Source organism: Mobula birostris, chromosome 22 (assembly GCF_030028105.1).
Source record: "Mobula birostris isolate sMobBir1 chromosome 22, sMobBir1.hap1, whole genome shotgun sequence".
NCBI classification, from domain to species: Eukaryota; Metazoa; Chordata; class Chondrichthyes; order Myliobatiformes; family Myliobatidae; genus Mobula; species Mobula birostris.
Window position 1 is genome coordinate 39189622 of NC_092391.1, and position 14857 is coordinate 39204478.

Below are 14857 nucleotides of genomic sequence, written 5' to 3' on the forward strand. Positions count from 1 at the left end.
GAATCCGTGTTGCTCGTGCAGTAATAGCCTTGCACTGACCACTACGCTACCTTATGATGGAAGAAAGGTGTAGGTGGCTGGGCTTAGGACACTGCCCAGAGGAACTCCCACAAATTAGTCTAAGTTTGGGATGACTAACCTCCAAAAAAAATTCAGCATCACTGTCCCTGGTGCAGCTTTACAAGGGTGCTATGATGCTGCATTCAATCATGTTGTACTGAATTTGAGGCTGCTCAATCTCACCTCACTTCTATGTTTCAGCTGTTTGTGTATACCTATATCAAGGCCACAATGAGGTCTGCTACCAAATGGCCTTGGTAAGATGCAAACAGGGTATTAATAAGCACACTGTTGATAAGTCTCCTTGATACCACTGTCAATAACACTCCCTGCACTTTTCTTATGACTGAGGGTAGGCTGAGAGGGTGGTAATTAGACAGAGTGCATTTAACCTGTTTTGTTTGTGAACATGGACAATTTTTCACATTGTTTGGTGAACGTCAGTGTGCTAATTATATTGAAATAGCTTGGCTTAAAGATGTAGCTAATTCTGGAGCACAGGTCTACATTATTAGAGCTGCAAAGTTGCCCGATCCCATCATCTTTGCCGTATGCAGTACTCTTGGTTGTTTCATGACATCACGTGGAGAGCTCGGAAGGAAGCTGAGACAAATCTTCTGGCTGCACGGTAACATAGTGGTTAGCGCAATTGCTTTACAGCGATCACGGATCTGGGTTCGATTCCCACCACTGTCTGTAAGGAGTTTGTATGTTCTCCCCGTGACAGCGTGAGCTTCCTCCAGGTGCATATTTTCCAAAGGTGTACGGTTACGGGTAGCAAGTTGTGGGCTTGTTATGTTGGCGCTGGAAGTGTGGCGACATTTGTGGACTGCACCCACAATCCTCTCTGACTTGATTTGATACAATTGACACATTCAATGTACATATGACAAATGAAACTAATGTTCTAATCTTCTTCAGCACTCATGTGCTGGGTCCTGCCATTGCTGTGGATGGGATTCTGTTGGAATCTCCTTCTTAGGTGGTTAATTCTTTATAGACATCAACTGCTGGAGGTGTCACTGCTGAGCTCTGTCTATTCAATGTTAAATAGAAAAAGACAGTATGCATGTAGATGTGTGTTACATTTGCCATACTGGCAGGTCATATTTAGTATGTCTACTGTCACTCATGACTTGCCCTTCTGCATTGAATCAGGGCTTGATGGTCCACTTTGGTAATACACATCAAGGGACTGGTTGAGATAGCGTAGATTTATGCCGGTGATCATGGTCCTCAGTGCCTCAAGGATGTCTAGTTTTGAGCTGCCTGACTTTTCCAACTTTCACAATTGTGGTGCCATACAGTAGGATGAAAGATGTGGTCAGCATAAAGATGAGGCTCTATCACCAACAAAACTGTGTGTTGGTCACTTCTACCACTGCAATTGTGGACTGACTCACCTGCCACAGGTAGGGTGATGCAGATGAGGTGCACTCAACTAATTTGTTAGTTACATCTTTCAGGATTCAGCCATCCTGATCTAGTGTGCTACCAAGCTATTCTTGGTGATGGACACTGAATGAAAATCAGAATCAGGTTTATTATTACTGACATGTGTCATGAAACTTGTTGTTTTGCGGCAGCAGTCCAGTACAAGACAAGAAAAATACAGTGTTATAATATATGATGGAGCTCATAATGGATTTCAGTCAGCTCCATCATAGGCACTAGCCTCTGTAGCATCCAGGACATCTTCAAGGAGCAATGCTTCAAAAAATGCAGCATCCATCATTAAAGAACCCCACCACCTGGGACATGCTCTCTTCTCATTGCTACCATCAGGAAGGAGGTACTGTAGCCTGAAGGCACACACTCAACAGTTCAGGAAAATCTTCTTTCCCTCTGCCATTCGATTTCTAATGGACATTGAACTGTGAACACCATTTCACTACTTTTTTGCATTACTTATTTAATATAACTATATCTTTACTGTAATTCACAGTCACAAGGCTGTGGGACTGGATGGCTTCCCAGGGCAAGTACTTAGGATGTGCACAGCACAACTGGCAGGTGTGTTGACAGACATTTTTAATCTCTCCCTTTCCCGGTGTAGAGTGCCTTCCTGCTTCAAGTTATCTATCCACCATTGTCCCTGTACCAAAAAAGACCAAGGTAACTTGCCTGAACAACTGGCATCCTGTCGCATTCACTTCAATAATAAATAAAATGCTTTGAGAGTCTGGTCAACCATTACACCTGCAGCTTGCTACCACCCAAACTGGACCCCCTACAATTCACCTACCGTCACAACCGATCAACAGATGACGCAATAGCCACTGCTCTACACACCATCCTTACTCATCTGGAGAAGAAGAATGCTTATGTGAGAATGCTGTTCTTGGACTACAGTTCAGCATTCAACACCATAGTTCCATTCAGGCTCGATAAGAAGCTCAAACCTTGACCCTGCTTTGTGCAGCTGAATCCTGGACTTCCTGTCAGATCGCCAGCAGGTTGTAAGAGTAGGTTCTCTCGCCTCCAACCCTCTGACTCTCAATACGGGAGCCCCTCAGGACTGCGTACTGAGTCCCCTCCTTTACTCCCTGTATACCTATGACTGTATCGCCAACAACAGCTCCAATCTAAGTAAATTTGCCGACAACACTACATTGATTGGCCTTATCTCAAACAATAATGAGGTGGCCTACAGGGAAAAAGTCATCTCTCTGACACAGTGGTGTCAAGAAAACAACCTCTCCCTCAACGTCGCAAAAACAAATGAGCTGGTTGTGGATTACAGGAGGAACAGAGACAGGCTACCCCTTATTGATATCAATGGATCTGGGGTTGCGAGGATAAACAACTTCAAGGTTCTCTGCATCCACACCACCGAGGACCTCACGTGGTCTGTACACAACAGCGTCTCTTTCACCTCAGACGGTTGAGGAAGTTTGGTATGGGCCCTCAGATCCTAAGAACCTTCTACAGAGGCACAATTGAAAGCATCCTGACTGGTTGCATCACTGCCTGGTATGGGAACTGTACCTCTCTTAATCGCAGGACTCTGCAGAGAGTGCAGAGCATCTGTACATGGACAGGTGTGTAAAAAGGCACCATAGGATCATTGGGGACCCAAGCCATCTCAACCACAATCTATTCCAGCTGCTACCATCCGGGAAGCAGTACCGCAGCATGAAAACCAGGACCAGCAGGCTCCGGGACAGCTTCTTCAACCAGGCCATCAGACTGATTAACTCACACTGATTTGAGTGTACTCTACATTACATTGACTGTTCTATTTATTATAAATTATTATAAATTACTATGATTGCACATTGCAATTTAGATGGAGATGTAATGTGAAGATGTTTACTCCTCGTGTATGTGAAGGATGTAAGAAATAAACTCAATTCTATTCAATTTTTAAAATTATGTATTGCATTGTACTGTTGCCACAAAAACAAATTTCACGATATATATCAGTGATATTAAACCTGATTCTGAAATAAATAAATGGAACAAAAGAGGAATAGTGAAGTAATGCTCATGAGTTCATCTTTCAATTTTAATGATCAATAAGCCTTTTAGATTACATGAAACAATATTAGTAATGCGGTATCTACAGTTGTGGATTTCACCCATTGTCATTTTGAATGGGAATACAAGCCGCACGCAAAAAGTTGCCACTCTTCAGTGTTATTTCAGAAGTCCCCTGCCCAGAGCACATTCTAAGACTGTTACTTCCAGAACTTCTTCCATGCGCTTTTCCACATAAAATAGTGGTGATTCATCAGGACAGGGGGAGGTAATCTTTTACCTTGTTTCATCTGATATAGGGTCAGGGGTCAATACTGGAGATTACGGAGCAGCATTACGGCGTGTTGGTGTTACAGAGGAAGGTCTGGGAGCTGGTGCTGCAGAATACAGGAGAAAACTGCTAGGTGCTGGATCAAAAGATCACAGCTTTTGTCTGAGGATTGGAGTTGTGTTGGCAACAGATATGGATGAAGGTGGGGATGATAATGTTGGTGCAGTGCAGCTTTGAGAGGGACAACCCAGATGAAGCTGACACAAGAGACTGCCAATTCTCTCATCTGGATCAACACTAAAGACCCTGGAAGATTTCAGCAAATTGAGTGTCTGTGGAGGGAAATGGAGAACAGCACAGATGAGGGATCTTGACCCAAAATGGCGATGGTCTACTTCCCTCCACAGCTGCTGCCAGACCTGCTGAGTTTCTCCAGTATCATACTTGCTGATCTAAGTGAGGCTGAGGCTGATTTAACAGGTAGACCCTATTATTCTAGGAACGTCCATAATGTGGGACAAAATGTTCCAAGATCCCCCGCAAAGAGTGTTGCAAAGGAAAATGATACTATCATGTGCACAACAAATGGGGATAGGTTGGACGCAAGAGCCATGGATAGCTAGATTGCAACATGACTTAGAAATTGTCTGCAAAATTTCAATTTGTGAAAATAAAATTTTCAGATGCATAATTCTAAAAGAAACAGTGTAAATTAAATGTCTAACGATCTTTCACTTATCCTGATTCAAACATCTTAATTTGAAAAGCTGCAAATGTTGGTGGATAGCCTTCCTGTGAAAATGATTAGAAGATATTTCTGCAATAAAGATGTGGCGTATGTTGTATACACTCATTGGGTATGGTTTACCCTCTAATCCATTGGGCAATAATACATGAAACTGACTGTAAATGGAACATGCCAGTAATCTGGTAAAAGAGCAGAATGTGATGCTGTTCACTTAGTGTGAAATAAATCCTGCTGTACATTTTATAACCAGTAGATGGTGGTGTTTCATGATCATTTTTTCCCCTCCCACCCCCCCCAAACACTCTTCCAATCTGTACAAGAATCTGCATATAAAAGAGTACAGTGAGGCACAAATCTAGACCTTGATCACAGAGGTCTGCACAAGGTCTGACCTAAAAAAAAGCTGGAAGGTGCAAAATTATCACAGGAAATCACAATGGGTCTGATTGAAATGAGGCACAACGGTTGTACCTATCTATTACAATTCTTATTTTTAGAAGTTGAAAAATGTCATAAGGTATCATGACAATGCGATGGTGCTAAAAAATTGCATTGCATTTTTCTCCTTTTCCCTAACTACACAGAATAAGGAGCATACATCTAACACTTGCATTTACACTGATACACATGGATCTGGTTTTCCAATCAAAGAAAGGATACACTTGTAACAGGAGTGTGTGCAGGAGATTCACCAGAATAATTCCTAAGTGCTTTTTATTGGGGGGGGGGGTGGAGTTTAACTTCGTAAAAGGAATGCTTAAGGGATTATCCTCCAAAAAGACACAATCTTGTTGTGGTTTGGAGGCCTGAGTGCCTCAGTGACATGGAGAGTGGTGTTGGCTGGAGTCCGGGCTTTATGCTTTGGTTCTTGGCAGCGTCACCCATGCCAAACAGGTGAAAGGCCAGACTAAAAGAGGTCTACCAGTCCTCCAGGTTCGGCAGTTCAGCTCAAGGCTAACAACACAACACAAAATTGCAATGAAACAGCAATGAAGAATGTAAGTGGTCAAGGACACACAGATGGAGGACCCTCATTGCTGCCCTAAACATCAGCAGGCGTAACAGGGAGTAAATAAGTTAGTTAAGGGGATTATGCTTGCACGCTCATTTAGAAGAATGAGAGGTAATCTCAGTGAAAATGGACAAAATTTTGTTTTTTTTTTAAAAAGACAGGGATTGATACAGAATCAGAATCACAATCCAAATCCGGTTTATTATCGCTAATATATGCCAAGAAATCTGTTGTTTTGTGCCAGCAGTACACTGCAAGACATTAATAAAAACTTTACAATAAAGTACAATAAAATAGGTAAATGGTAAAAAAGAGGAAGAACAGAGCAGAAAAGAGGACAGAAAAGATTCATACAGTGTAGAAACAGGCCCTTCAGCCAAGACATCATGTTAACACCAAATTGCACTAATCCCATTTTACTCTCCCCATATTCTCTTCAACTCCTCCCAAAACTTAACCACTCATGTACAAACTAGGGACAATTTACAGTGGCCAATAACTAACCAAGCTGTACAGCTGGGGGTACAGGAGGAAACCAGAGAAATCTCGCGTGGTCGTGAGGAAAATGACACACAGATAACACTGGAGATCAACAATGAACCCTGCTCGCTGGGGCAGTGACTGTACTTTCCCCATTTCCCCTGGCTCGAGTGTCAAGAATCATGGGTCACAGTCTGAAAATGAGCTGTTGGCAGCTCAGGACTGAGATAAGAATAACTTTCATTAACAGAGGTCAGTGAATCTTTGGAATTCATGAATATTATGTTTTGTAACTCCGAAACTTAAAATCTAATTTAATGGAAAACAAGGGAGATGGGAACGTAAATCTAACTTTGTTTTTACTTTAAGTGAGAAGCAGCAGATGTATCATGTGGTGGCATGATGACATATCCCATTTACGTACTTTTACGTATAACCCGCACTGCATTATGTAAACAAAGAATGCTTAATCAAACAATATATTTACAATATTAATCAAATATTATTGTCATATTAAATACACACTACTCCCTGCTTAGCTATAAACTCCAACTCAACATAGAATGCATCTCAATTTTACATATATATGAAACATACAACTCCTATATAGACATCCACAGCATAGTAAATTTTAAGTTGTCTCATTCAGGCCGAAAGAATTAATCACCATGGAAGCTTTCTTTTTCTAATAGGATAACATCTTTTCTGACGCAGGAGATCAATCTGCTTGGCAGGTGAGGCGTGTGGATGTGATACAATCTCAGGTTCTGCAGCCACCTCCATGGTGGTTTTAGAGTTCACTTTCGATCTGCAGGAAGTGGCTCTGACAACTCTGTCCACCTTTCTTCTCTAACAGTTGACTCTGCTCTCTTCAAATGATCTATGTGCCATCTTCAGGTGATATTAGATGCAATCTCAACTGTGTAGGAGACTGGTTTAAGTTCTGTCTTTAATCTTTTTGAGTACCCACTTTAGATCACCTCTGTAGTATCTCACCGGGACTGCTTGCCCAGGAGTGAAACATCAAACTTCCTTGTTTGAGGAGCCTTCAATTTATCTCAGCTGTTTGCACTGCATACTCCTTCTGAGATTGGGTTTGAGTCTAATGGAGTCGTCAGCATAAAGCATGGAGTCTAATTCCATTTTAATTAATTTGCAGTTCATCTGGTATCAGCCATATTCCTTGCCTATTCTGTTATTTATTTATATACACACATGCTTTTTCTCTCTCTCCTTTTTCTCCCTCTATCCCCCTCACTATTCCCCTTGCCCATCCTCTGGGTTTTCCCCCCCTTCCCTTTTTCTTTCTCCCTAGGCCTCCTGTCCCATGATCCCCTCATATCCCTTTTGCCAATCAACTGTCCAGCTCTTGGCTCCATCCCTCCCCCTCCTGTCTTCTCCTATCATTTTGGATCTCCCCCTCCCCTTCCCACTTTCAAATCTCTTACTAGCTCTTCTTTCAGTTAGTCCTGATGAAGGATCTCAGCCCAAAATGTCGACTGTACCTCTTCCTAGAGATGCTGCCTGGCCTTCTGCGTTCACTGGCAACTTTTATCTGTGTTGCTTGAAATTCCAGCATCTGCAGATTTCCTTGTGTTTTCCTTGCCTATTGTTACTTTTCACATTGTAAATCTCACAGCTACTCAGTGCTGTGTGACTCCCTACATTATCACAGATTGGTACTCTTTCTGAAACTGTAACTTGACTTTTTATCTTTTTCACTTCCCGAGGCAGTCCATTTATTTTTGTCTATCAGACATGCTTAATGTGTATGCCCTACTTTGTTTTATTTTCTGCAAGTTTCACCTTTTAATCTACACTGATCTAGTGTATGTGAGTCCCTGCCACATTAAACACAATTTGTGCAGCCTTTCCAGTTCCTGTTTGGTACAATTTTATTCAAGCTCACTGTCATTCCCCTCTGCAACTCAATTGTGTCTCTGGCTGCTGTTTCCATTGATACAGCAATTTCATCTTCTCTTTTAAATATAAGCTGTGCTTCAGTTAGGAACCATTTTTGAACAGTTTTCTTGTAAGATTCCACAAATTAAACAATCTCCCAGTGCATCATTGAGCCCATCACTGAACTGACAATGCTCAACCAATCTCCTCAATTCAACCATGTACATTGAAATGGACTCCCCTCCCTTTTTATTCCACTCATGAAACCTAAAGTGTTCTGCAATCAACAACTGTTTTGATTCTCAATACTCTTGCATTACCTTCATGAGATCAGCAATGCTCATTTCAGATGGTTTGACAGAAGCAGCTAAATTTCTTCACAAGCTGTATGCCTTTAAACACAATGCACTCAGCAAAACTTCTCACTTCTCATTGGCTGTTTTATTTGCTTCAAAATACTGTTCAATTAACTGTGTATACATCATTCAGTTATCTCTTATGCAATGAATGCATCTATCTTTCCAATATAGGCAGCCATTTCTGTTTTTTTTAAATTTGGTTATTATCACCTGGTACTCACTGTTTATGAACACATGAATTTATCCATTTTTTGCCTATTTTTTAAAAGACTAGAATGTCTTTTGCCAAAGAAGCACATGCAGCAGTTCTTTTCAGCCGATTGTTTCTCTGTGCTTTTTTTTTAAACTCAGATACCTCACTGGCTTCAACAGGTAGGTTGTTGCTTCGAATTCATTTAAAACTTCCTCAGTGCCACTATTATGTTTTGTAACTCTCAAACTTAAAAACTAATTGAAAGGAAAACAGGGGAGCCAGCATTGCGACTCTAACTTTGTTATCACTTGTTAAGTGAATGAAAGATTAAGCATTCATGCAAGAAACAGGTGCTGAAATAAAAGATTAGTGATGATCTCATGAAATAGTTGAACAGGTGTGAGAATGAAGTGTTTCACACTCCTGTTTCTATTTCTTATGTTCTTACAACTTCTGACCTGTAATCAACTTACCAGTATGTTTGAAATGAGAATGTCATATTTCTCTGAATAATGTAATTGCTAATGGTGTTGAAAAGGTAATGAAATTAGAATATACATCAATAACTCTAAACCACTGATAAGATATTCCGTGTAATTTCATTGTATGTATTATTCTAGATCATTTTCACCCACATGCTATAGACTATGAACTGACATGAATAATGCTCCTTGAACTAACATATATAATACAAATTTAATTTCAGTGGAGAAAAGAGTTTCTATATGTATCAATGTGTAATATCAACGGGAATTCAGGGTATTTAAGTCTGAAACTCAAATATCTGAATCCTAAGATATCCAGGAAAGAAACTGTATCCAAGAAAGAAATGACATGAATATATTCAATGATCTCATGAGAACAGACCTCCTATTCTGCTCATTATTATGTATAATGGCCAGAGCGCTCTACATCACAAAATCCGACATCTCTACAAGAGTGCACAGCGAAAGGGCTACTTTCTGAGGAGGAGCTGATCTCAAATATATAATAGAAGTAAACCCAGACCGCAGTTTAGATTCTGACAGCTGGATGATATCAAGTTTTAAAGGGATCATTTATGAAGATAGGTTACATTGTTTTTTTTTGTGTATCCTCAGATGAACAAGATGCTCCCATCAAGGTGTTTGAAATTATAAACAAAAATGATTGGGTAACTACAAAGAGAATTTCCAGACAGAAACTCAGTAACCTTAAAATGAGGTCTTAGCCACTCAGGAGACATTTTCAATATAGAGGTGAAAGGCCAGTATGTAAATGGGGTTAAAATATAATTGAGTAATTATGAAACTAAATGCAGATCGAGGGATGAACAGCTTTGTCCCACTATGGTTTCAGCAAACCTAGTGCAGCTTCATTCAAACTTACATTCCTGTAAGATGCTAACATCTTACAATAAATCTTGCGATTGGTCGGGTCTGAGAAAATGCGGTTCTACCACATTCAGTACTGCAGAATATGTTTATTATAGTAATAATTACACAATATTTAATTTAATTAGTTCATCGCCAGTACCAAATCACAAGAGACATTAGAACGTTAGCATGCAAGTATTAGAAGGGTTCGGCAACCCTTTTAGGTAGAGAATTCCAAAGGTTCACTGCTTTCTCACAGAGTCATACGGAGATTCAGCATGGAAGCAAGCCCTTTGGGCCAGTAAACACATACTCTCCACGATGCACCCATTTCTGCATAATATTCTACCCTAACCAATTTATTCTTCCCGCATAGCAATCAAATTCTGCTCTGCCGCCCACCCCCGCTCCCGATTCTGGCAGTCATGTGTAGTTTTTGGATATTTTACAGTGGCCAACTAATACACTGACCTGAATGTTTTTGAAATGTGGGTGAAAATCAGAGCACCCAGAGGTTGACAGAGAATGCACAAACATCACCAACAGTACCATGAGTCAGGATTGAAATCTTGTCACTGAAGAAATGAGGGAGTCCTCAAATTTCATCTCATCTCAGTCCTGAATCCCCAGCTCCTTATTTTGAGACTAACTTTCAGTTCTAGATATGCCAGCTAGGAGACAGAGTCTTTCTGCTGGCTTCAGATAAACACTATTGAAAATGCTGTACAAAAGTGATTCTTGGGCCTTACCATACGCTGCAGGATTGCCCTTGCTCTTGGGTAGGTTAGCTCGCAGAATGGCATTGTTCAGGGTATTCAGGTAGGTAGGCATGCTGTGATAACCTTTGTTGTTGTAAAATGCCTGCAGAAATAAAAAAAAACATTGTCAGCATGAGGCAAATGTTCACCGTTGTACTTATTTTAAAGTCAAATGATAATTGGCTTGAATTTCCTTTTGAAAACAGGAGTGTTAGTCTCTTGACATTGGGTAATGAGTTCTTGGGAGGGTGAAATCGTTCCAAAGGTCATATATTTGCAGGTAAATTTACTAAGTTCTTTTAGACACCACTGAAGAAAACATACTGGCCAATAAACTGTTACCCATCTTGCAAACCCCATCTCAGCTAAGAACATCCACTGGCAACTATCTCAACCCTGAAGCCCTCCACTCCACACCAAATGACACTAGTCAAATTCCCTTCAACATTTAAACCACAACAAGCAGCACATTGGTTTTAGTTGATAGCTTGTTTCCAATTAAGTCTGAGAGTGACAAGATAGCTCCTTTATCCAAGTTTGTGTCCACAGTCTGCAATACTAATAGCTGTAAGTCTGAAATAAGAGCTCTATCATGACACATTGGTCAAATGCTTAAATCACAAAGCTACAGGAGCCACAGACTGCGTGCTGGTAAAATGAGATTAGCATAGATATGTACATGATGGCTGGCATACAAGTGATGGGCCAAAAGGTCCGTTTTTCTGCTGTGTGGTTCTACAACATTGAAACAATGGACCAGTGCTGCTCTATCATCTCCACTTGAATAACCACGTTCTCCAAAAACATACCCTGAAACTATTCGGTCCCTCGCACTAGTGCCAGCCTAATATTCCACTCAGTGCTCTGGTCATTTGGGGAAGTCATTGCCAAGGCGCGTGGACAGAGGCAAAGCCTTGCACGGTATCACCTGCACTCTACGATGGCATCAGGTTCTGTTGAAGGGCCAACAACTCTCACTCCCTTTTCACATCGATGGCATGGTAGTGGAAACTGTGAGCAGTTTCAAACTTCTGGGAGGGCACATCTCACACAATCCTTCATGGTTCCAGAACACATCCTCCATAGCCAAGAAAGCTCACCAACACCCCTACTTTCTGAGGGAGGCTACAGGAAGCTGGACCATGCATATCTATACCCACGACCTTCTACGGATGTGCACTTGAAAGCATCCCAACATGCCGCATTACTGGGTGGTACGTAAATTGCATTGCGGCAGATGGGAGGGCTCTACTATGGGTCAACGCAGCACCACCACCTGCCTACCCACCATCAAGGACATAAATACAGAAAGATACCAGAAAAAGGCTATTAATAGAAGATCCTACCCACCCAGCTTCCACTCCCCTCAGAGATCAGGCGATGCAGTATCCACACCAGGAGCAATAGACTCTAAAACGGTTACTACTCCTTAGTCATCAGGCTCATCAATGCATCCACCTATTAACCCACCCCCACCACCACTACATTCACATTAGCCACTCCTCTCCACAGTCCCTCAGCACCCTCTCCCACCTACCCCTATGCACTGCCACTTGATGCTGACACTCTAAAACACATACCTGCACGGACACGTTCACTGTCCTACTGCGTTTTCACATGCCCCGCTGCTTCCCCGCAGACTTTCTCTTGCCACTTCATCATTTCCCTTCAGTCACCGTATACAGATACCTCTGTGCATAGTGTTACTTTGTATACAGCACATACAGTCTATGCATATAAACTAATTTTATATATATATGGCCACACTCAAATCATTACTTGTACATTAGTGTTTTATAAGCTTGCTTTTACATTTATATATTATTTTACTGTATTCTTTGCTTTTTATTTTTTATATATTGTATCAGATCTAGAGTAACAGTCGTTTTATCCTCCTTTATATTTAAATAAATATAAACAATCTTGAATCTTAAAGTGTCACCAATTGCCCCTCAACCTGCACATGTCAGATAAACTTTTTTATTTTATGAGCTGTTTCCACACTGACTGAGCAAAGAGCTGGCAGTAGTTGGAATTGGTTACCTTTCTTTGCAGGGCATCAAACATTTAATCTTTCAATAAAAAAGGTGTTTGTCTCCCACCATTTAAAATCTCCAGAGTCACTTTGTACAGATCAGCTGTTTCTGACACCTTCACGCCGATTAGTTTTAGTTAAAATTAGATCTAATAAATATTCAGACAGGATTTTGCTATCATTTGCATCCAAGGGCATAAATGACAACATAACACAGGTGATAAATGAAAGCTTCCCTTGTTAAAATGATGCAAAACCAACCAGAAGTTGGGCTACAAGATGATCATACAGATTCTGTGCCCATTTACTTCTCATAAAAGTTTTTCTGATATTTGTGGTGGAGTAGTTTCCATTAACTCCTGAACATAAATGAGATTTGAATGATGAATTTTCATCCATGGTACAACTTGTTCCGTTATCCAATAGATTATTCCCATCCTGTTCATTTGCTAGGCTTTAAATGCATAATGCTGGTGGTTTAAAGAGCTCTGTTTATTTATTCCAATGAAAGGGAACATCTGGTTTGTTTACATTTCACTTGATCATTTAGCAACGTTGTGATATTTCTAACTTGATTCAATCACATTAACAGCAATACAACAAAGCCATTTTCATGGGAAGTTGTGTGTCGTATTTAAAACTGTCTTACAATTTGGTGCAAATAAATTTTAATGTGCTAAGTTGGGGAGCTGCAGCCTCAAAACACAATACTGGAAAACATCAAGTTCCATGACTAATGTATAAACAAGAAGGAGGGTCTCAGCCCAAAATGTTGACTGTTTATTCATTTCCATAGATGCTGCCCGACTTGTGGAGTTCCTCCAGCATTCTGTGTGTTTATATTAATAAAAATCTACTGCTAGTGAAAGTCAGCCATTTTCTAATGGAGATACGGGCATGGAGTTTATAGCATGATTTATTAATACTTTTTGTTAAAAACTGATTTGCTTCATATTCTGATCTGGTTTAACTGGATCTACACTTAGAGTGCAACAGTGGGTGCATCATAGGGTAAATGCACTCAGTCTTTTTCCCAGGATTTGGGAATCAACAATTAGAGGGCATAGGTTTATGACTTTATGTCCTTTCTGCATTTTTTACCATCACAAGACACAGCTAGTTATTATGAACATCAAATATTGTAGATCTATCCCATTAGTGAATGGGGAGTGTTAATTAAACTTGAACTTGAATAGGTTGAAGGTAAAAGGGGGGAGAGATCTAATAGGAATCTGAAGGACAAACATTTCACCCAGAAAATGGTGCGTATATGGAAAGGGCAGCCAGAGAAAGTGGTTGAGGTGGGAGCATTAACATTTAAAAGGCACTTGGACAGGTACATTGATAGGAAAGGTCAAATGCAGGGAAGAGGGACTAGCTTAGATTGGCATCTAGATTGGATGGACTATTTAGGCTGCAAGGCCTGTATCTATGCAATATAACTCCGGGCCTTGCCTCAAAGGAAAGGGTGAATACGTTATTTTATCATGAAAAGCATTAGCGCTCTAAAACACCTTCCTTCCTTTTGCCTGAACTTCTTCTGGCTTTAAGACTTGACATGCATTATTATCTTCATCATTGTCTGATTTCTGCATGTTCCTACTACTTCCTTCATCTAAATATTTCCAATGATATCATTGTCACCACTACCTGGTACTTACATTGCAAGACAAAATGCTTCCTGGTATCTTCCAACAGAACAGAGGCAACAGGAGTTAGCAACCCTAAAGGGGGCAAGTTAACTCTTCAAAATCTGTCATGGCTTTAGGAGAAGGGAATCAAGCCCCCTCTTCTGGGCCTCCCAACCACTGAATTCTCAATACCCCACTGGAACCTCAAACTTCTCCTCCCTTCAATCATCAACTGCCTTTGCACTCCTTTGTCATAGTATCGTTTAGCAAAAAAACAGCTTGGATACAGGCAATTTGCTCCAACCAGTCCATCTCAACACAGTGTCCAGCCAGGCCCTATTTCCTGCACTCAGCTCATGTCCCTCTAAACATCACAACTCCAAGAACCTATCCAAGTACTTCTTAAATGATGTTACTGTACCCACCTCCACCACTTCCTCTGACAGCTCGTTCCATATACCCACCACCCCCTCTTTGTGCAAAAAAAATTGTGTCTTTTAAATATTTCCCCTCTCACCTATGTCCGCTAACTTTGGACTCCCCCACCCCAGGGAAAAGACTGTAACCATCTAT

General features: G+C 40.8%; 1 protein-coding gene across 1 annotated transcript in view; it reads right to left on the reverse strand.

The window, feature by feature from the left end:
- Positions 1–14857, reverse strand: part of abca2 (ATP-binding cassette, sub-family A (ABC1), member 2) — a 553235-nt gene that overhangs the window by 102452 nt on the left and 435926 nt on the right. The window contains exon 33 of the mRNA XM_072240523.1: positions 10610–10721. Coding sequence (XP_072096624.1) covers positions 10610–10721 — 112 coding nt within the window. The remainder of the gene's footprint in view (positions 1–10609; positions 10722–14857) is intronic.